Source organism: Phocoena sinus, chromosome 19 (genome assembly GCF_008692025.1).
Source record: "Phocoena sinus isolate mPhoSin1 chromosome 19, mPhoSin1.pri, whole genome shotgun sequence".
Taxonomy (NCBI): domain Eukaryota; kingdom Metazoa; phylum Chordata; class Mammalia; order Artiodactyla; family Phocoenidae; genus Phocoena; species Phocoena sinus.
The window spans coordinates 15,480,769-15,502,383 of NC_045781.1; the positions used below are offsets into that span (position 1 = coordinate 15,480,769).

Here is a 21,615-nt window from a genome sequence, read left to right on the forward strand (position 1 = left end):
CCAGTTCTTTTTATCTTTCATTGGTCCCATCATCTTTTGTCTACATCCCTCAGCAGATTTCCTCCATTCTCTCCTTGTAGATACCTAGCTTCCCTCTTTGTCCATAATTATTGCTTGTCCAGGAATTGACTGCCCCAGTTCTAGAGCACCACACCCTTGCCTGACTCTGAAATGTAGTGCCTTTATTCCAAATTTCGGACAAATCAAATCGGATTGGCTCAAGCTGGGTTAAGAAAAGGAGATCATAAGGGAAATGAAGACTATCTAGAGCAACAACATGGACAGTGCTGAATTAAAAGTCAGACCCAAAAGAGAACATACTGTATGATTTCATCTCTTTAAAGTTAAAAACAGTCAAAACTGATTTGTGGCAAGAGTGGTTACCTTTGGGGGAGAGGGAGAGTGATTGGAAAGGGACACAAGGAGGGTTTTTACGAGACTGATAATGTTGCTCCTTGACCTGGGTGCTAGTTACACAGGTGTTGTCATTTTTTGAAAATTTATCACACAATACTTGTGATATGGGCACATTTCTTTATGTGTGTTATATATCATTAAATTTTTTACATTATATCTCATAGCTGGCATTATGGTTGGAATTATAATTTTCTGATATGGTTAATAACGCTTGGTACCGTTCTGAACAAATAAATTATAATTGTCACTCTATTTACTGTATAGTTTCATTTCAGAAAAAAAGTTCGTATATTTTAAACCATACCAAAATTTTTCATGCATGCGTATTTATATTAATTTAAGATAATTATAAACTTATCTTTTTACCCATATGAATGCCTTTAACGATGTTTTCAAGTTGTTCAGGACGCGGACGCAATATCTAGCAGCACGCCTTGACGCTGGCCTCTTAAATGTCTGGAGGGTGGGAGGGAGGGAGACGCAAGAGGGAAGAGATATGGAAACATATGTATATGTATAACTGATTCACTTTGTTATAAAGCAGAAACTAACACACCATTGTAAAGCAATTATACTCCAATAAAGATGTTAAAAAAAAAAATGGGGCTTCCCTGGTGGCGCAGTGGTTGAGAGTCTGCCTGCCAATGCAGGGGACACGGGTTCAAGCCCTGGTCTGGGAAGATCCCACGTGCCACGGAGCAGCTGGGCCCGTGAGCTACAAATACTGAGCTCTGCGCGTCTGGAGCCTGTGCTCCGCAGCAAGAGAGGCCGCGACAGTGAGAGGCCCGCGCACCGCGATGAAGAGTGACCCCCGCTTGCCACAACTAGAGAAAGCCCTCGCACAGAAACGAAGACCCAACACAGCCAAAAATAAATAAATGAATAAATAAATTTATAAAAAAAAAAAAAAAAAAAAAATGTCTGTAGCGCCCTCCGTCAACGCGGCAACCAAAAACGTTTGCGCAAATTTCCAAAACTCCCACCAGGGGGCGGTACCGCCCCTTTTGGGAAGAACCAATCTACCAGATTTGTTGTGCATTGGGAGCTCAGGGGACGGGTCTGTACTGGATATAATAACTCGGTGGTGGTGGTGGGAGTGTCTTCTGCATGTTAAGTGGTCACTGAGCCCCAATATTAAAGGCTAAGTAGCTGTGCAGGGCATCAAGACATAGGGGACCGCAGGAACACAGCGTGCGGAGGGATTTTCTTAAAATTGTCGCTGGAGAATAACTGTCAAGGCAGGGAGAGGTAGGAATTGAGGCTGGCGAGATGGGCAAAGATATATCACGAAGGTCATCTTATGGCGTTTGTACTTTATCCTATGGGTGATACGAAGCCACTAAATAGCTGAAATGCAACAACGGACAGACAGCATTTATTAGCTGTTTCCACATGCCAACCCCTTTTCTAAGTTCTTTTTATGTATTCTCTTCCGGAACCATCAGAATTACTCATGAGCTCAGTTGTTCTGTCATCCAGAGTTCATTCACCCTTTTCCTGGTCACCTGCAGTCTCCCCTCGGGAAGCATTGGTGCCTGGTCTCCTACTTCAGATATGCTTTGTGCTTCGTATGTAGCCCACTCTACCTGGGGCTCCACGAATAGGGAGAGCCCTGGGAACTGACCAACCCGAGCGTCTTGTTTTCTAAAGCCCAGTGATTGGCTTACGGGTCATCAGGTGACCCAGTCAGAACCAACGAGAGGACTCTGACCCCCGCAGTTGTTCTCCCCCTTAGAACTCTGCCCTGCCTCTGAGCTAATATTAAAGCCCCTTTTACTCTCAGCAGGAAGTGGGTGGTCACCCACAGAAGGACCATCTGGGAACTTCATTCAAGAACCTTCCCTAGCTACTGTTGAGCGGCTTGTCGTGTTCTGCCTGTTCTACCAGGAGCTCAAGGTTCCCCACCTAGCCTCTGCCCCCCACCGCACTGTCATTTTCAACTTCACTTTCTACCAATCCTAGCTCTGTGTTTCAGGTAGTTAAGAAGAAATGCTTTACCTCCTTGTCTTTAAATCGTCTGTGATCTCGACCTGGTATGCCCACCCATTTTATTCAGTAAGAATTTGTGGGGCATCTAGTCCATGCTGTACTCTGGAGGATGCAGAGATAAATAGTAGATCTGGTTGTCTTCAATGTTGTGCAATTTCACTTTGATGTATTTAGGCATGAATTTATTTTTATTTATCTCGTTTAGGATATACTTGCTTCTTGGAACTGTGGATTCATGTTTTTCATCAGTTCTGGAAAATTCTCAGCCATCATTTCTTCAAAGATTGCTGTTCCTCTGTTCTGTTTTCTGCTTTTTGGTCTTTTATTAGATATTTGATGTATCTTAATCTCTCTTTCATATATCCATCTCTTTGTCTCTTTGTGCTATGTAATTTCCTCTGATAAATCTTTCAGTTCAAAAGTTCTGTCTTCAGCTATGTCTAATCCACTGTTTTAATTTTTATTGTGGGAATTATATTTGTTATATTTTTAATCTCTAAAAGTTTCATCTTTTATTTTTCAAATCCACTTTTTTCATTCCTGAAACTCTCTTGTTGCTTGCTTACATTTGTTTTTTTGTTTTTTTAACCATCTTTATTGGGGTATAATTGCTTTACAATGGTGTGTTAGTTTCTGCTTTATAACAAAGTGAATCAGCTATACATGTACATATGTTCCCATATGTCTTCCCTCTTGCGTCTCCCTCCCTACATTTGTGATTGTATATTTTATTTCTTTAAAAATTTTACAAAGGGCTAGTCTGCAGTCTGATTTTGACAATTCCAATATCTGAAATTCTTGCAGGTCTGAATCTTTTGTTCGTTGTTGTGTTATACTGTATTTTTCCAAAGATGGCCAAAACAAGATTTGCTCTTTACAATATGACTTGACACAGGGCAAGTTTATGACTATGGCAGAAGTGACATTGTGATTTCCAAAGCTAGGTCATAAAAGGCAGTACAACTCCTCCCTGATTCCTTTAGGATGCTCACTCTAAGAACTCCACCACCATGCTGCAAAGAAATCCAAGCATCCTATGGAGAGGAACTGAGGCCCCCAGCCCACAGACCTGACCGAATCTCCAGCCAACAGCCAGCACCAAGTTGACAGGCACGTGAGTGAAAGTGCGTCCTCCAGCCCCAAGTTGAGCCAGCCCTGCTCATACTACATGGAACAGAAACAGACAACGGAACTGAGCCCTGCCCAAATTGAGAAATTGTGAGCAAAATAAATTATCGCTATTTTTTAAAGCTACCAATATTAGGGGTAGTTTACTTTGCAACAGTTGTTAACTGGAGCAGTTGCTTCTGCTAACCCTCACGGTGGCTTACTTTCTTGTGTGCTTAGTGATTTTATTTTTTTCTATATTACCAGGCTGGAACATCATTATTTTAGAGTGATTTATCTTCTCTTTTAGGACAGACCTCGAAGTTAACTACAGATGAGATTTCCCATTTCTCATCCCTTTTCCTCGATAACCCTAAAGAACTCACCCCTAGTCTTGGATGGCCCCATCCTGGGACAGTCTGTTCTTTTCACATTTGTAAATATCAACATCAGACTGATAATAATCTCATCACCAGGTCGCAGTTCACCCCCCACATCTCTACCCTGGGAGAAGAACTAAATTCTTCGATTGGTTAACACATTGTCAGAGGTCAGGGAGCAGGCTAGTTTCCTCCTACTATGGGAAATTGATACAACCACACACATCACTAGTTCAGTGTAAGTGTGGCTCACCTATGCCTAATTTGATAAAGGAGCAAATTCATTCTCCCTTCAACAATCTCCCTCCATCACCATTAACCTTTGAGATCCCTAAATGCAAGCAGTTCACCTGCTGCTGCTTGGTTCTGTCTCCTTAGTTGTGGCTCGCTGGCTCCTTAGTTGCGGCACGCACGCTCCTTAGCTGTGGCGTGTGAACTCTCAGTTGCAGCATGCATGTGGGATCTAGTTCCCTGAGCAGGGATCAAACCCGGCACCCCTGCATTGGGAGTGTGGAGTCTTAACCACTGTTCCACCAGGGAAGTCCTGGTTCTATCTCCTTAAGAACAAGCAAGGGGGGAAAAAAGTAAGATCTGCCAGCTGAGAAATAAAAAATATCTTCTCCAAATCCCACTAAGGTGCCTTTCCCACCCAGAACTGAGTTTTCCCACTGCTGTATATCTCCTTGTAACTTAATTAAAGAGCAATCAGGGCCTGCCTGCCTACCCTCCAGCATAAACATCCTTGGAAAACGTCAGACACACCTGGATAACTAATTTTTTCATGAGAACCTCTCATGAGGGAGGGGAAGATCTTGGCACCGCCTCTACTGGAGCGATGAGTGCAACACCACGGCACCTTGGTAAGCAGCGCCGCTGTCAGTAACCACTGTTAGAGCAACTCTACCTCTCCCAGCTGCCCCCTACTCTATCCCCTGTCAGATCATGACTTTTTCGAGGGAGTGATTCTTGTGGCCTCCTCTACTTCTTGCCGGATCAGCACTGACTCAAGAAGTTGATCTTATCCACGTGGAAACAACTTAGATGTCCATCAACAGATGAATGGCTAAAGAAGACGTGGTGCATATATACAATGGAATACTACTCAGTCATAAAAAAGAATGAAATCATGCCATTTGCAGCAACGTGGTTGGACCTAGAGATTATCATACTGAGTGAAATAAGTCAGAAAAAGAAAGACAAATATCATATGATATCACTTACATGTGGAATCAAAAATATGACACAAAAAACTTATCTATGAAACAGAAACAGACTCACAGACATAAACAGAATTGTGGTTGCCAAGGGGTGGGAGAGGGATGGGTTGGGAGTTTGGGATTAGCAGATGCAAACTATTATATACAGAATGGATAAACAACGAGGTCCTACTGTATAGCACAGGGAAGTATATTCAACATCCTGTGATAAACCATAATGGAAAAGAATATGAAAAAGAATGATGTATATATATATGTATAACTGGATCACTTTGCTGTATGGCAGAAATTAACACAACATTGTAAATCAACTATATTTCAAAAAAATAAATTTAAAAATTTATGACTTTAGACCCAAACTCTGGTTTACAGGAAATACAGAAGATAAAGGAACACGTTAAATGACATCACAATGACATCATGATCAGGAGAATACAATATGTAGGACATTCTGTAAGACAACTTTAAACTTTGTTTGCAAATTTTCATGATAAAATATCAGGGAGAGTGAAGAAATTATCAGTGATGGGAATGCATTCAACACAACGAGCTGCAAATGTTAAAAATGAGGCAGATCAGCAAACTATACAGAAAATGAACAAAGTTTGAAAAAATCAGCAAGATTGATAAAATCCCCAGTTAGACTGATCATGAAAAAAAAAAGAGAGAACAGAACTTACTAATGTCAAGATTGGAAGAGAGATTATCACTACAAATTCTGTCATCATTAAAAGGATGTAAAGAGAGTATTATGACAACTTTGTGTCAAGGCCTTGACCATTTAGATGAAATGCCAATTCCTTGAAAAACACAACATGTGAGAGCAACTCAAGATGCAATAGAAAATATATTTATTCAAGAAATTGAACTTATTATTAAAATCCTTCCCACAAAGAAAGCTCCAGGCCCAGATGGCTCTGCTGGTGAAATCTGTCAAAGATTAAAGAGAGAAATAACATAAAATCTTTCAAATCTGAGATCCAGCTATATGTGCTGAGATGGAAACAATCCCTCAAAATACATTAAGTAAAAGAATCAATGTGCAAAGGGACAAGTAGTATTTTCTCATTTATGTAACAAAAAGGAGCTACATAGGTGTGCACAAACTACCCTCTGCAAGGATACCCTGTTGCTTTAGAGGCGTGAATTGAGGAGTTGGAGAAACTGTTTCACTCCTTTTCCTTTTGTATTATCTTAATTTTAAAATATGAACTGTGCATGTAATAAGAAAAGTTTAAAGACTTTTTAACCCAGGATTTTCTGGATTTATAGTCTGACTCTTGTCCCTTCATTCTGTGAATCAGGTACTGAGGAAAAGACTGCAAAAAGGGTGGTTAAAATTTTATTCCTGGGGTTTAGGGGACAAGGACATTAAATCCACACTTGGCCACTGGCTGTGTGACTTCAGACATCTTTACCTCTCTGAGGCTCCACTTTTACTACCTGTGAATGGGAGGTTGTGCATTAAAAGGATTAATTTTGTCCAACTCCTGGGAGGTAACCTCTAATCCCTTGGAATATCCTGCTTGTTAGGAGTATCTTTGTTTACCTGGGGTCCTTGGGCTGTGCAGTATAAGCTTGACCCCTGGAGGGGCTGGAGACTAAGGTCAGTCATGTGGGAGGAAGGCCATGCCCATGTGACTGACCCCCAATAAAAGTCTGGACACCACAGCTCATGTGAATGTCCCTGGCTGTGGCACTCCATGTGTGTTTTCATGTTTTGTTGCTGGGAGAATTGAGCACCATTCACTGGGCTCCGCTGGGAAAGGACACTGAGAAGCTTGCTTTGGTGTCTCCAGGACCTATGTCTTGTCTTGGTGTCTCCAGGTCGTATGTCTCCTATGTCCCATAGCTTCTTCCCTTTGGTATTTTTAATCTGTATCCTTTCACTGTAATAAATCATAACCGTGAGTAATTCAGTTTTTCTGACTTGAGTCCCTCCAGCGAATCGGTGAGCCTGATGTGGTTTTGGGGATCCCTAAACACGGGGGTGATTAATGTCATATACCTCTTCAGGGGCATAGACACCAATGGGGTCGTACGTACACAAAACTTAATGATCACAGCCAGTATGTATTGAGCACATAGTGTATACCAGGCTGTGTGTGTCCACGAGCTCACTGGATCCTCATAACAACTCCGTGAGGCTGATACTATGATTAATTTCTTATTTTTATTTTATTGTGAAATGTACTGTACACTCAGGAGTGTAAAATATAAATGTATGGCTTTAAAAAATACTTATAATGTGAACAACTGTGAATCCTCATCAGGTTAAGATAAAAAGGACATAGGAGCCCCCATGAGCCCCTACCCAGTTACAACTCCTCTAATCCCTTGAGGTAACCACCTTTCTGACTTTTGTGATAATAATTCCCTTGCTCGCCTTTCTTTATAGTTTGACCACCCATGTACGTATCCCCCATACTATACTGCCATTTCATTATTCCTGCTTTTGAGTTTTTTGAATAGAATAAGACAGCATGTCCTGTTTGGCTGTTTGGTGTCTGGTTTCTTTCACACGCCACGTGTGTGAGATTCATCCATGTGGTTGTATGTATCCGTAGTTTACGCTCTTTTCACTGCTCTGTAGTATTCTGTTGTATGACTATACCACCATGTATCTATCCATTCTCCAGTGGATGGAAATTCCCATTTGGGACTATTACAGACAATGCTGCTGGGAACATTTCTTCCTGTACATGTTTCCTGATGCCCATGTTCAAGTTCTCTAAGATATATACTTAATATGGAACAGATAGGTAAAAGGTTATGTGCATTTTCAAATTTATTTAGTAGCACTACCCTCTCTCCCATTTTAAGGTGAAGCAATTGCAGCAAGAGAGGTGAATACCTTTCCCAAGGTCACAAAGCCATACTGCCTTGCTCCCAGAGCCCACATTCTCACTTAACACCCACTGGCATAGGATGGGCACCTAATAATTGTGAGCTGTTATTCTGAGGGTTGTTGGGGGCTGTTTGGGGGGGTTTCCTTTCCTGTCCCCATTATTCTGAACTATGTCCCCATAAGTTAATAATTAACTGCCCCTCAAGGAGCCTGTGATCCTAAAGATTTACCTTTCCCTGGTTACTGTCTGGTTAATCAGTCACTGCCCCTGGCCGGGCAAGGGGCACTAGGTGGACCAGCTGCCTCCAAAGCCCCCTGACCTGGTGTGGAAGTGGCGAAGTATTCCTGATGCTCTGGACCTGTCGTGTGCTCTGCTCCCAAGCGGGGCCCTCCGCTGGGGGCTGGAAGCCCCTGAGCTTTGATGGTGGGGCCTTCCACCTCAAGGGCACAGGAGAACTGACCCGGGCTTTGCTGGTGCTACGGCTGTGTGCCTGGCCCCCTCTGGTCACCCACGGCCTGGCGGTGAGCAGTGACCGTGGGGACTGGCCCAGGGGGTCCCCAGGACCAGGCTCTGAGCCCTTGCTCCCTGTCACCCCAGCTCCAAGCCTGGTCTCAGCGACTCCTGGGGTCCCAGCTCTCGGGCGCGCTTCTCCGAGCATCCATCTACGGGCAGTTTGTGGCTGGTGAGACCACAGAGGAGGTGAGGGGCTGTGTCCAACAGCTGCAGAGCCTAGGCCTCCGGCCCCTGCTGGCGGTGCCCACTGAGGAGGAGCCAGACTCAGCTGTCAAGACCGGGTGAGTAGGGGGCCAGGGACCAGGGTGGCCGGGAGGCTTGCAAGAAGGGGGTTAGTGGGCTCCAAACCCTGACGCCTGCTGGCTGGGCAGCGAGGCCTGGTATGAGGGGAACCTCAGCGCTATGCTTCGATGTGTGGACCTGTCACGAGGCCTCCTGGAGAGCGCTGGCCCGACTGGAAACATCCTCATGCAGCTGAAGATTACGGCTCTGCTGAGCACTCAGCTCTGTGTAAGGGACGGGCAGGGTGGGACGGGAGGGGGTGGGCGCCCCCCAGGTCCCCCTCGCTACCCCACCTACCACCCCATTCCAGAAGGAGCTGACCTCACGCGTCCGCAGGCCAGGGGGGTCCCTGGAGCTGAGCCCTGAAAGACTGGCTGAAGCCATGGACTCTGGGCGGGTAAGGAGCTCAGGCTGGGGGAGATTGAATGGCTGGTGGGGAATGTGGGGGAAGCAGAGCCTCCTGGACTTGGAGGTAGCAGGCACCCGCCAGCGGCGTGTTCAAAATGTTTAACTACCTCTACTTTCCAGGCTTAGAATGATCAGAATAAGTGTGGCTACAGACCTGGGGCATGGCTGGAATAAATGGAATATGGGTCACCCGGGGACTCTAGGGGAGGGGCCTGGGGGCTGGGAGCTCTCAGAGGAGACACTGAGACAGCAGCTCTTTACCAACTAGAAGAAAGTAATCAATATTTTATCAATCGACTCAGCTACGCTAGTGTGTGCTAACTAGCTGGAAGCTATGATTAGACCAATGGGTTTTGGTTCATTCATTCACTCATTTGTTCTTTCACTTATTCTTTTCTTTTAATTAACTGTAACTTTTGAAAAATGTTTACTTTATTCATTTACTTATTTGGTTGCGCCGGGTTTTAGTCGTGTCAGGTGGGCTCCTTAGTTGTGGCACGTGTGCTCTTAATTGTAGCCGGCAGGCCCCTTAGTTGCGGCATGCACGTGGGATCTAGTTCCCTGAGCAGGGATCGAACCTGGGCCCCCTGCGTTGGGAGCACAGAGTCTTAACCACTGCGCCCCCAGGGAAGTCCCTCTTTCATTTATTCTTTATTTCCATATCTTATTTCTACCTTCCCTGCCATCAGCAGCATGTATCTCTTTGTTACTGTGATTTTGTTTTGCCAAGTATATGCTCTTTGGGGGCATATTTTTCCAACATTTTAGTATGAAAAATTTCAAACATACAGAAAAGTTGAAAGAATTTTACAGTGAACACCCATATACCTGCTGCCGTTAACATTTAGCTATATTTGCTTTATTTATTTATTTATTTTTAAACATCTTTATTGGAATATAATTGCTTTACAATGGTGTGTTAGTTTCTGCTTTATAACAAAGTGAATCAGGTATACATATACATACATCCCCATATCTCTTCCCTCTTGCGTCTCCCTCCCTCCCACCCTCCCTATCCCACCCCTCTAGGTGGGCACAAAGCACCGAGCTGATCTCCCTGTGCTATGCGGCTGCTTCCCACTAGCTATCGGTTTTACACTTGGTAGTGTATGTATGTCCATGCCACTGGGCTTATACTTGCTTTAAATCGTATCTATCCTTCTATCCATTCCTCTATCCATCCATCAATCCACATTTTTTGGATGCATTTCAAAGTAAGTTGCAGACATCAGCACACTTGTCCCCCAAATGCTTCAGAACGCACATCACTAATTAGAGTTCTGTATTTATTTCTTTTCAGGTAAAATTTACGTACAATGAAATGCACACATTGTAAATGTACCCTTTGATGATGAGCTTTGACAAACACACACATGAGCAATTCAAATCCCTATCAAGGTATAGAACATTTCCATCACTGCAGGAAGTTCCCTTGTGCCCTTCTCCATCAATGGGGCTGGGTGGGGGGTGGAGAGTATAGTTTTAAACGCACACAAGTAACATTATGTTATCTATGGCATTCTGTTTCTTACTTTTTTCACTGAGCATTCTGATTTTAAGATCCCTCCAAGCATCTTTGTGTACATCTAATCCATTTTTTAAAATATTTATTTATTTGTTTGGCTGCTCTGGGTCCTAGTTGTGGCACGCGGGATCGTCGTTGCTGCGTGCGAGATCTTTTAGTTGTAGCATGTGGACTCTTAGTTACAGCACGTGGGATCTAGTTCCCTGACCAAGGATCGAACCTGGGCCTCCTGCACTGGGAGTGTGGAGTCCCAACCACTGGACCACCAGGGAAGTCCCTAATCCGTTGTTTTTAATGGCTGCTTCTGGCCACATGGTTTACCTCCCCTGGGATGGACACCCGGGTGGTTTCTGAGTCTCCGTCACCCCAAGTAATGTTGCCTGGGACCTGTTGAGGTTTCTTTTCTTAATTCGTAATTTTTAATATGTGTCACAGAACACATAGAAGCAGGACTTAGTGCTTCAAAGGATCAGCTCTGGAGTGTACCGAATTTCACCTCTTCATGAACTTAGTTTACTCAGGTGAGGGCAGTGATAGTAATTTCTTCCCAGGGTGGTTTTAAAGACTAAAGCCTCTGCCAGGCTGGCATCTGCACGATGACAGAGGGGCCCTCATCCCTCTGTGTCACTAGCTTCCCTTGGCTTCCCCAGCACCATCAGACCTGGTGTTCCTTTTCCATCTCTGCCACTTCATTCTCAACCTTTGTTAGGTTTTACTCTGCCTGAACTCTTAAATATGGAGGTTCCTCAGGGCGAGGTCCCGGCTCACTCCCCTCTCAGTCCTTACTCCCCTCCGAGGCGCCTTCACACCCACCCCCACAGCCTGTTTCCCTGCTCAGCACTCATGACGCCTGCCTTCTGTCTCCAGTCCCTCTGGAACCTCCACCTGGTCGTCCCCCAGACCCCTCACACCACCTGGGTCTCACACTGGCCTGTGTCTCTCCAAACCTGCCCCTTCCTCCTGTCCCCATCTCAGAGCAGCCCTACCACCCCCATCCCCATCCCAGGCCCCACCCATCCTTGGTCTTCACAGCCACTGGCTCCACAGCACGCTTCATAACTGTCCTGTTCACGGCCATATCCCAGGCCATGGCACCTAGACAAGATGTGATAAACATATGTTAAATAAATGAGTAAATGAATGGAGCAAGTGAGTCTGAAACAGAACATTAATGGTGGAGAACTTACCACTCACCACGTGCACTGTCCTAAGTGGTTTTTATGTGTTCAGGGGAAGCATTTACTCTCTGCCTGAAGATGCTGAGGTTTAAATCCCAGGTCAAGCTGTGTGATTTTATAAGTTTATTTATTTATTTATATTTTTGGCTGGGTTGGGTCTTCGTTGCTGCGTGCGGGCTTTCTCTAGTTGCGGCAAGCGGGGGCTACTCTTCGTTGAGGTGCGTGGGCTTCTTATTGCTGTGGCTTCTCTTGTTATGGAGCACAGGCTCTAGGCATGCAGGCTTCAGTAGTTGTGGCACACGGGCTCGGTAGTTGTGGCTCACAGGCTCTAGAGTGCAGAATCAGTAGTTGTGGCTCATGGGCTTAGTTGCTCCGTGACATGTGGGATCTTCCCGGACCAGGGCTTGGACCCATGTCCCCTGCATTGGCAGGCGGATTCTTAACCATTCTCCACCAGACACAGCTTGGAAGTCCCAAGCTATGTGATTTTAGACGAATGACTTCAACTCTCTATGTCTTCACCTCTGTTTCCCCCTCTGTAAAATGGGGATGACAATAGTCCCTACTTCAGAGGATGGTGAAAGGTAAATGAGGACCTGAAATTGCATGTGGCACCCTGTTGACCCTCTGTGAGGGTGGCGGCTCCATCAGCTGCTCACACCCCAGAACTCTCCTGGGATGATGCCCCATAGGGAGACAATTCTCTGACTGAGGAGAAGAACTCTGCAGGTGCCCCTCACCCTTCCCTTCTCCTGGAGAGTCTTCTCCCCCAGGATGGGATCCATATCCACCCTGTTGACTATACTGGAGCCCTAAATCCCACCTGTTCCTCTTTCTTTAACTTCCCAATTTCTTTGAACCCAGCTGGACTCCCTGAGTCACCAGCAGCTCGCATTCACCCTTGAATCCCCATAAGAGGACCCTGAACTAGGGATAGTTATTATTTCCACATTATAAATGTAACAATTCTCTAAACGTTTGTTGAACATCTACCACATTCCAGGTGCTGTGCCAGGGGTGGGGATGATGACCAAGATAAACAAAATCTCTGCCCTCGAGGTAATTACTTGCTAGTCTGGGAGGCGCAAGAGACACTCAATTGTTAAAACCAAAGCCCAGTTGGGGCTTGCAGGGCCTCGTGCCGGGGCGTGCCGGGGTGGGGGTGGGTGGTGGGTGGGGGGGTGGGCAGCTCACCGAGCCAAGAAAGTCATTCTTTTTCAAGTTTAGTTTCTAGTACCCCTCGGGGTCTCAGTTTCCTAATCTGGAAATTGGGAATAATATTTACTTAATTGTTTTAGGGGGTCAAATTTATTAATGCAGATAAAGTAGGTGCTTTTGAAATTGGGCTCCGAGGGCTTCCCTGGTGGCGCAGTGGTTGAGAGTCCGCCTGCTGATGCAGGGGACACGGGTTCGTGCCCCGGTCCGGGAAGATCCCACATGCCGTGGAGCGGCTGGGCCCGTGAGTTATGGCCGCTGAGCCTGCGTGTCCGGAGCCTGTGCTCCACAACGGGAGAGACCACAAGAGTGAGAGGCCCGCGTACCACAAAAAAAAAAAAAAAAAGAAATTGGGCTCCAAGAGCTTCCCCATATGAGTAAACTGCCTTTTCACTTGAGCTCTTTTGAAAGGTTTCTGTTTATTGTTCCCTTACAATCAAATGATCTTGGATTCAGGTGGGGAGTGTGGCGCAGAGACAGACACAGAGAAACATCGCCCTGTCTTCACTCTATCCATAAGTGTGTGGAAAAATGTAATAAGTGTTTAATTATACTAAAACAAAAAGCAAAGCCGATATGTTACAAGTATAGACAGCCATTGTAGGGAAAAATAAGGCTGAGGAAGGGGAAAGGAAAGCCCCAGGAAGGGAGTTCCAAGTTCAAACCAGAGAAAACGTCAGAGAAGGTGGCATTGAAATAAAGACCCTGCGGAGAGGTTGGAGTGAAGTAAGTGGACATCTGGGCAAAAAGTGTTCCAGGCGGAAAGAACAGCCAGAGCAAAGGCTCTGAGGTGGGAAGGTACCTGGCATGTTCAAAGACTAGCAGGGAGGCCCGTGAGGCTGGAAGGCAGTAAGCCAGGTGGAGGGTGGGAGGAGGTGAGAGCAGAGGGGTCAGACCAGGGGAGCCTAGTGAGTTGCAATGAGGCCTTCAAAGTTTGATGAGGAAACAGGTCCCAAGAGACGAATGCGAGGTAACACTTATGGCTCTTATTCTGAGCTAGCTACTGTTGCAAGCACTTTCTAGATGCTAATTCCAAGTCATGTCACTCTCCCACTGGAAAATGGAGCTTGGAATAACATCTGCCTACTAGGATCATTGTAAAGATTAAATACGTAAGATGGCGTTTGAAGCCACCTGTTATTATAACAGGTATTGAGTGCTTACCATATTCTGGCACTGTCCTGTCCTGTTTATGTCCAGGCACATCTCACATATTAACCCATTTTTATCCACACGGCAACTCCATGAGGTAGTTATTATTATCATCCCCATTTTACAGAGGAGAACACTGAGGCCCAGAGAGGTTATATGATTTGTTCAAGGCCACACAGTAAGTGGTGGAGCCAGGATTCAAACTCAGATTCTGAGCTCTCAACCATTGTATTATACCTCAATAAATAATATCAATGTGATACAGCTACTTTTCAGATTTCTAACAACTTCTAAACTGTTTTTCCCTCCCTGCTGGTGGGGGTGAGAAGACTTAGGCTCTGGAAGGGTCCAGTAGCCCTGAACTGCTCTTGCCACCCCCCACCCCCCACAGGATCTCCAGGTCTCCTGCCTCAATGTCGAGCAAACCCGGCATCTCCAGGCCTCCTTGAGCCGTTTGCACCGGGTGGTACAGGTAACACCTGCGGCCGCGGTCTGGCTCCACTGCACCTGCTTGCTGGTCACTCCTGGGGGCCCGACCACAGTCTCTCTCACCCTCAGCATGCCCGGGCCCAGCATGTGAGGCTCCTGGTGGATGCTGAGTACGCCTCCCTGAACCCTGCACTCTCTCTGCTGGTGGCCGCTCTGGCCACTCGCTGGAACAGCCCCAGGGAAGGCGGGCCCTGGGTGTGGAACACTTACCAGGCCTATCTGAAGGTGTGTGGTGCACTTGGGGCGGGTGGGGGGGGGTCCGGGGGAGGGGACCGCAGGCCGGGGTCCCAGCACCTTGACCCGAAGCTGCCCCTGTGCTCTGCCAGGACACCTACGAGCGGCTGAGGCGGGATGCTGAGGCCGCAGACAGGGCTGGCCTGGCCTTCGGGGTGAAGCTGGTACGAGGGGCATATCTGGACAAGGAGAGAGAGGTGGCCCGGCTCCAGGGTACCGAAGATCCCACTCAGCCTGACTACAAGGCTACCAGTCAGAGGTGGGACTGGGGCAGGCTGGCCTCTGAGACAAATAATATTAGCATCTAACCTTTCATTAGAGCTCACTCCCCAGGGTGCTGAGTGTCCTGTGTGGGTCTACACAACACTCCCTCTCCCCAGTCCAGGACACCGTCACTTCCCACCTGAAGAGCAGCCTCCTCCTTGGGCTTCCTGCTCCCTTCTCTATCCCCCCTCCCCATTCGGTCCCCGTGTGCAGCCAGAGGGAACCTGCCTCAAATCTTGTCCCTCCTCAGTTCAAAATCCCCCCATGGCGCCCAGTGCACCCTTGATAAACCCCAGATCCTTGCAGCGGCCTGCAATCCTGTCCCCTCGCTCACTTCACTCCAGCCACACTGGCGTCCTTGATGACCCCCAGGGCCTTTGCACTTCCTGTTCCCACTGCCCAGAACCTTCTCCCTCCAGACAGTGGTGTGGCTCAATCCCTCATTCCTTAGATCTTTATTTGTTGGTACCTTCTCAGGGGACCTTCCTGCCCTCCCTATCAAAAACTAGAACTTCCCACACCCACTCACTTCTTAGATTTATTTTTCTTCCGGCACTTGTCAGCAGTTGAGGTTTCACATTCGGTTGCTCATTATTCGTCTCACCCACGGGAGCGTGGGCCCAGGAGGGCAGGGCATTCTGATTTGTTCACTGCCGAACCCCCAGTGCTTAAAATTGCGCCTGCTGTGTGGTGGGTGCTTGGTACAGATCTGTTGAAAGAATGAATAAACAACCCAAGCGGTAGATACTATTATTATCATCCCCATTTCACAGAGGATGAAATCGAGGCACAGAGAAGTGGAATCACTTACCCACGGTTGCACAGCTAGTGAGTAGCAGGGCCAAGATTTTTGGCAGACTGGCTCTAGAACCCACATTTTTACTCACTTCAAATCATCGTGAGTTCCTTGGGCCACCATCCCATGGCCCTGGGAAGAAAGAATTTATTCTTTCAGGGAATTCCCTGGCAGTCCAGTGGTTAGGATTCTGGGCTTTCACTGTTAGGGGCCCAGGTTCAATCCCTGGTTGGGGAACTAAGATGATGTAAGTCGAGAGGCCGCAGCCAAAAAAAAAAAAAAAAAAGAATTTATTCTTTCAATACATACTTGCTGACCACTTTATTTATTTTTCTTCTAAATTTATTTATTCATTTATTTATTTTTGGCTGTGTTGGGTCTTTGTTGCTGCGCTCAGGTTTTCTCTAGTTGCAGCAAGTGGGGGCTACTCTTCGTTGCTGTGCGTGGGCTTCTCATTGCGGTGGCTTCTCTTGTTGTGGAGCACGGGCTCTAGGCGCACGGGCTTCAGTAGTTATGGCACGCAGGCTCAGTAGTTGTGGCTCACGGACTCTAGAACTCAGGCTCAGTAGTTGTGGTGCATGGGCTTAGTTGCTCCATGGCATGTGGGATCTTCCCGGACCAGGGCTCGAACCCCTGTCCCCCGCATCGGCAGGCGGATTCTTAACCACTGTGCCAACAGGGAAGTCCCTGACCACCTGATTTAGATCAGGAACTGCGTTGCACCCTGGTTGCAGTGGCAACCAAGGTGGCCACCAGGCCCTGTCTTCATGGAGTTTTCAAAGCCCAATTCCATTTCACAGTGGACCAAGGAGAGGTCCGTAGAATTGCAAGTACTTACCAAGCTTCCAGAGCAAGTTGCCAAGCCACGAAGGCTAAGCTTGCATCCAAGCCCATGAAGGTTCCTAGGCACATTTGTGTCCCATAGGCTTAATCATTTGGCACCATTTTTTTTACTGAGATATAATTCACATATCGTAAAATTTGCTATTTTAAAGTGTACAATTCAGTGGCCTTTAGTATGTTCATGAGGCTGTGCAGCCATCACCACTATCGAATTCCAGAACATTTCCATCACCTCAGAAAGAAACCCCAGGGCTTCCCTGGTGGCGCAGCGGTTGAGCGTCCGCCTGCCGATGCAGGGGACACGGGTTTGTGCCCCGGTCCGGGAAGATCCCACATGCCGCGGAGCGGCTGGGCCCGTGAGCCATGGCCGCTGAGCCTGCGCGTCCGGAGCCTGTGCTCCGCAGGGAGAGAGGTCACAGCAGTGAGAGGCCCGCGTACCGCAAAAAAAAAAAAAAAAAAGAAACCCCATATGCATTAGCAGTCACTCCCCATTCCCACCCCCGCTCAGCCCCTGGCAACCACTAATCTACTTTCTGTCTCTCTTCTGGACATTTCATATTAATGGAATCATATAATATATGACCTTTTGTACCTGGCTTCTTTCACTCAGCATAATGTTTTCAAGGTTCAGCCACGTTGTAGCGTGTGTCAGTGCTTCATTCCTTGTTATGGTCGCATAGCATTCCATCGTATGGAGAGTCCACATTTGATTTATCCTTTCCTCAGTCGATGGATATTTGGATTGTTTCCACGTTTTTTGTCAATTGTGGATAGTGCTGCTATGAACATTCACGTACACATTTTTGTGTAAACATACAGTTTTCATTCTCTTAAAAGTTGAGTTCTCTAGGACTGGAATCGCTGGGTCATATGGTCGCTCCACGTTTAACTTTTTGAGGAGCTACCAGATGGTTTTCCAAAGTGGCTGCAGCATTTTAGACTCACCCCAGCACGGTGGGAGGGTTCCAATTTCTCCACATCTTCTCCAGCACAGTACCATTCATGTTTTAATAGAGATTTTGAATAAATAATACATTCCCATGATTCAAACATCAAAATGATATGAAAATGAACACACCGACACAGCTCACGTCCACTCACGTCACCATGTAATCACGGGGTCTCCCTGCCCCCGCAGGGGCACTCCACTCTCCTCTGGGTGTTCATTTAGCCGGTCCCCCACTTACAGTCATTTGGGTTGTTACTAACCCTGCTCTGTAGACACTGCTGCAGTGAATGACCTTGGATAAAGGTCATCTTGTGTGATGCGGCCCTTTGCTGTGAGAGTGCCATTGTGCCAGAGGCTTTATGTCCACCCTCATCTCACTCCATCCTCACAACAACACTGTTAGGTGAACGTGGGTTGTTAAAGAGAAGAAAAAGGCTCAGAGAGGGGATGTCTCTCGCAGCGGAGGCAGGTGGGATGCAGGTACTTCCTGACTGCAGGGTCCTTGCCCTTAGGCACCCCACCTCCCAAGGACAGAAATCCCCAGTCCCTGGGGCCTAACTCTCACTTACCAGGTGTCATATGCCAGACCTTCATCTCCCTTCAGTTACAGCCGCTGTCTGGAGCTGATGCTGACCCAGGTGTCCCATCGTGGCCCCATGTGCCCCCTCATGGTGGCTTCCCACAATGAGGACTCTGTTCACCAGGCAACCAAGCGGTATGAAGTAGGGGACTGGGAAATAGGTGGCCAAAGGGTGGTGGACGTGGAACAAGGGGAGGGACAGTGTGGGCCAGTAGGTTCAAAGGGGATCTGGGGAGGATATTCAAAATATTTAACTCCTGCTACACCTGCAGGTCCCATAGGCCCCAGCTGAACAAGGCATTGCCCCTTATTTGCTGGGACATGGGGAGGTCCCAGGGCTCCAGGGAAGAAGTGGGGACTCACTGGGAATCCTTCAGGGGGCCCAGGGCAGTGGTTATTTATCAGTGAGTTTGGAAGTACTTCAACATTTGAATAACTAGCACAGCCATATGAGTGCATCATGGCTGACTTTCAGCTCTGGATCCAGCCACTGTCTGGATTGATGATGTGGCCTTTTCCGTAGCATGTGGGAGCTGGGCATTCCTCTGGATGGGCCTGTCTGTTTTGGACAACTTCTGGGGATGTGTGACCATGTCTCCCTGGCACTGGGTATGTGAATGAGCTGTCCCTCCCAGCCCCACTCCCACATCCCACCCAGTCAGCCCCAGGCCTCATTCCCTCCCAAACAGATCCCATCTTCCATTCCCAGACAATGCCTGGCCAGGCTCCCATCCAGAGCCTGCAGCCGGCCCGAGCGCCAGACCCTTCCAGATAGATCTGTCCCATAGCTGAAGGCCCTGCGGGCCTGTGTCTCTGTGTCTGCGGTCTGTTGCTTTTGTTGGTTCTTCATCATGGTATCTTGTCGCCTGTGTGCTTTGTTATCTTTACTGTGTTGTTCACCAGGGCCTGAGACCAGAAGATTTATGTTTTCTTCTGCCAGGTGCTAAGGGGTACAAAGTCAGTGTACCCTAACTTCACAGCTTGAGGGTATTTTTTGAGATATCCCAGGGATGCAAATTGAGGCTGCAAATATTTTAGGGGACTAACCCATGGCCACAACCTATCAGAGATGGATTTCTCTATTTTTTTCCTTGCTCTGCTCATGGTCAAGGCCATTCCCCGGGAGTGAGGGAGGGTGGGAGGTTTGACTTCTTGTTATCTCTTACTTTGAGGGTCTAGATTTTTGGATTCCAACTTAATCTGGGGAAGTTGTCCTTTATAACTCTTACCGTGGTCAGGCTTTGGGCCTCCATTTCTGTACCCCCTCAGCTTTGAAGTCATTAAGTAGCAGCTCAATTTTGCCTTCAGGATTGAAATGCTTCTTGTGTAACCCTTCCTTCTCTGGATTCTCACTTTCTCTTAATTCTTGGATTAGTAAATTCCTTATTCTCTTGGCAGCATTTTCATAACTTTGAGAAGATTTTTTTTAATGTTTACTCCAGGATTTTTAGTTTTTTCAGTGGGAGATTTTGTCCAACCCACCTAGTCTGCCATGTTCTCAAGAAATGGAAATCTCTGTTCCAGATGGGGCCTGGGGGAGCCTCTCCCCAAACACCAGCCCACACCCTGCAAATACTCTCCCTCCAGGGCAGGCTGGCTATGCTGTGTACAAGTCCATCCCCTATGGCTCCTTGGAGGAAGTGATCCCCTACCTGATCCGGAGGGCCCAGGAGAACCAAAGTGTACTGCGGGGTGCCCGCAGGGAACAGGAACTGCTCAGCCAAGAACTTCGGCGGAGGCTGCTGGGGCGGGGCCTGAGGGTACCCCACTAGCACCCCCAGGGGTCATATGGTCAATAAAGGTCCTGAGCTGCTGCCCAGGCAGCTGCCCTGTACGGAAGCTACCTCCTTGGGGAAGGGCTCATCTCAGCCTCAGCCAGCCCAAGCTAAGGGGGCTCTGTGGCTCAAGAGAGATCTTTAGATGACCCTAGAGCATAGCAAGGGCATTGATCAAAGACTAATGAGCTCCCCCACCAACCCTGAGGCAGACGATCCTGCGATGGGCCTGGGGTCAGCTCTACTCAGCCAGTTAGCGACTCACGTGGGAATTTTCTTTACTCCAGTGGACGCCCAGGTGAAGAGCACAGATGAAGAGCAGACACTGAGGCACTGAAATCTAGAGGCTGGGCTAAGGCCACACGTCCACGGAGGGACAGAGAGAAGAACCAAGCCACTCTCTCATTTAATAAGCATTTACTGAATCTCCTTCTGAGCTAGGCTTCCAGGTGAACAGTGTTAGGGATTCAACAGTGACCAAACACAACCCCAGGCCTGGCCTCACAGAGCTCTTAGTCCGGTAGGGGTAGACAGACCCATCTTCAGACAGCGACAGCCCAGGGTGGTCAGGGCTGTGATGAGGGGAGCCCAGGCAGAGTATCAGGGCAACGTTGGGAAAAGCCTGGAGGCTGTAGGAGGCCAGAGGAGACACCTGGTGATCAAGAGGGCGTCCCAGAGAATTCATAAGAATAACCAAGTAAATACTGAGAAGGGCATTCCAGGACAAGGGCATGTGCGTAAACGGACTGCAGAGTGGGGGGACAAGGATGGAGGCTGGGGGGCCAGAAGATGCAGTCTTTGGTGCCACACTGCAGGGTATCAACTCTGTCCCAAGGGCACTGGGGAGTAAGGAGGCTTTGAAGCAGGGGAGGGACAGAGTCAGGTTGGGCTTTAGTGAGAGTCCCTTGGCTGCAGCACGGCGAGTGGACCTCGAGCTTTCCGCCTGAGAGCCCAGGGGAAGCTGGGGTAGAGAATCCTGGCAGGTGGGTAGAGCAGGGGAGGGTGTGGGGAAGGGAGGAGGGGGCTGGTGGAAAAAGCAATCGGGAGGCTGAGCGGAAGGGCCGTGGAGCTGATAGGCTGGATTTGAGGGAGACATTCAGGGCCAGGCCCAGGGCTCTGGCTTAAAGAGGGGACAGTGGGTCCAACTCTGAGATGGGGATCTGGGAGGAGATGCAGTTTGGGGGAGATACTGAGGCCAGCGCGGGACCCAGTGGATGTGAGCGTCCCAGGGGACGTCCAGAGAGAGGCAGAGTATCAGGACATTGTGGGGCAAAGAAGAGAGGCTGGGGCTGAGATGGAGGAAACCGCCCATGGGTGTGGGTGAAAAGCATGGAAAGACAGCCAAGGGCGGGGATCATAAAGGGCCCGCCAGCCCAAACAAGAAGGCGGTAACATTAGGGGGCAGTCAGTAGCTCTGGGGTGGCCGCTGCTGTCTCTCCTACCGGGGCACCTC

At 47.8% G+C, this 21,615-nt stretch overlaps 1 protein-coding gene across 1 annotated transcript; it reads left to right on the top strand.

Annotated features, from left to right (window-relative positions):
- The first annotated feature begins 8,219 nt into the window (after positions 1-8,219).
- On the top strand, positions 8,220-20,221 carry PRODH2 (proline dehydrogenase 2). The gene is made up of 10 exons (XM_032614598.1): positions 8,220-8,480; positions 8,557-8,753; positions 8,844-8,982; positions 9,065-9,151; positions 14,624-14,704; positions 14,791-14,946; positions 15,048-15,214; positions 18,412-18,522; positions 18,911-18,996; positions 19,975-20,221. The coding sequence occupies exons 1-10, from the start codon at positions 8,307-8,309 to the stop codon at positions 20,157-20,159; spliced, it is 1,383 nt and encodes a 460-aa protein (XP_032470489.1). The 5' UTR covers positions 8,220-8,306; the 3' UTR covers positions 20,160-20,221.
- The last annotated feature ends 1,394 nt before the right edge of the window (positions 20,222-21,615 follow it).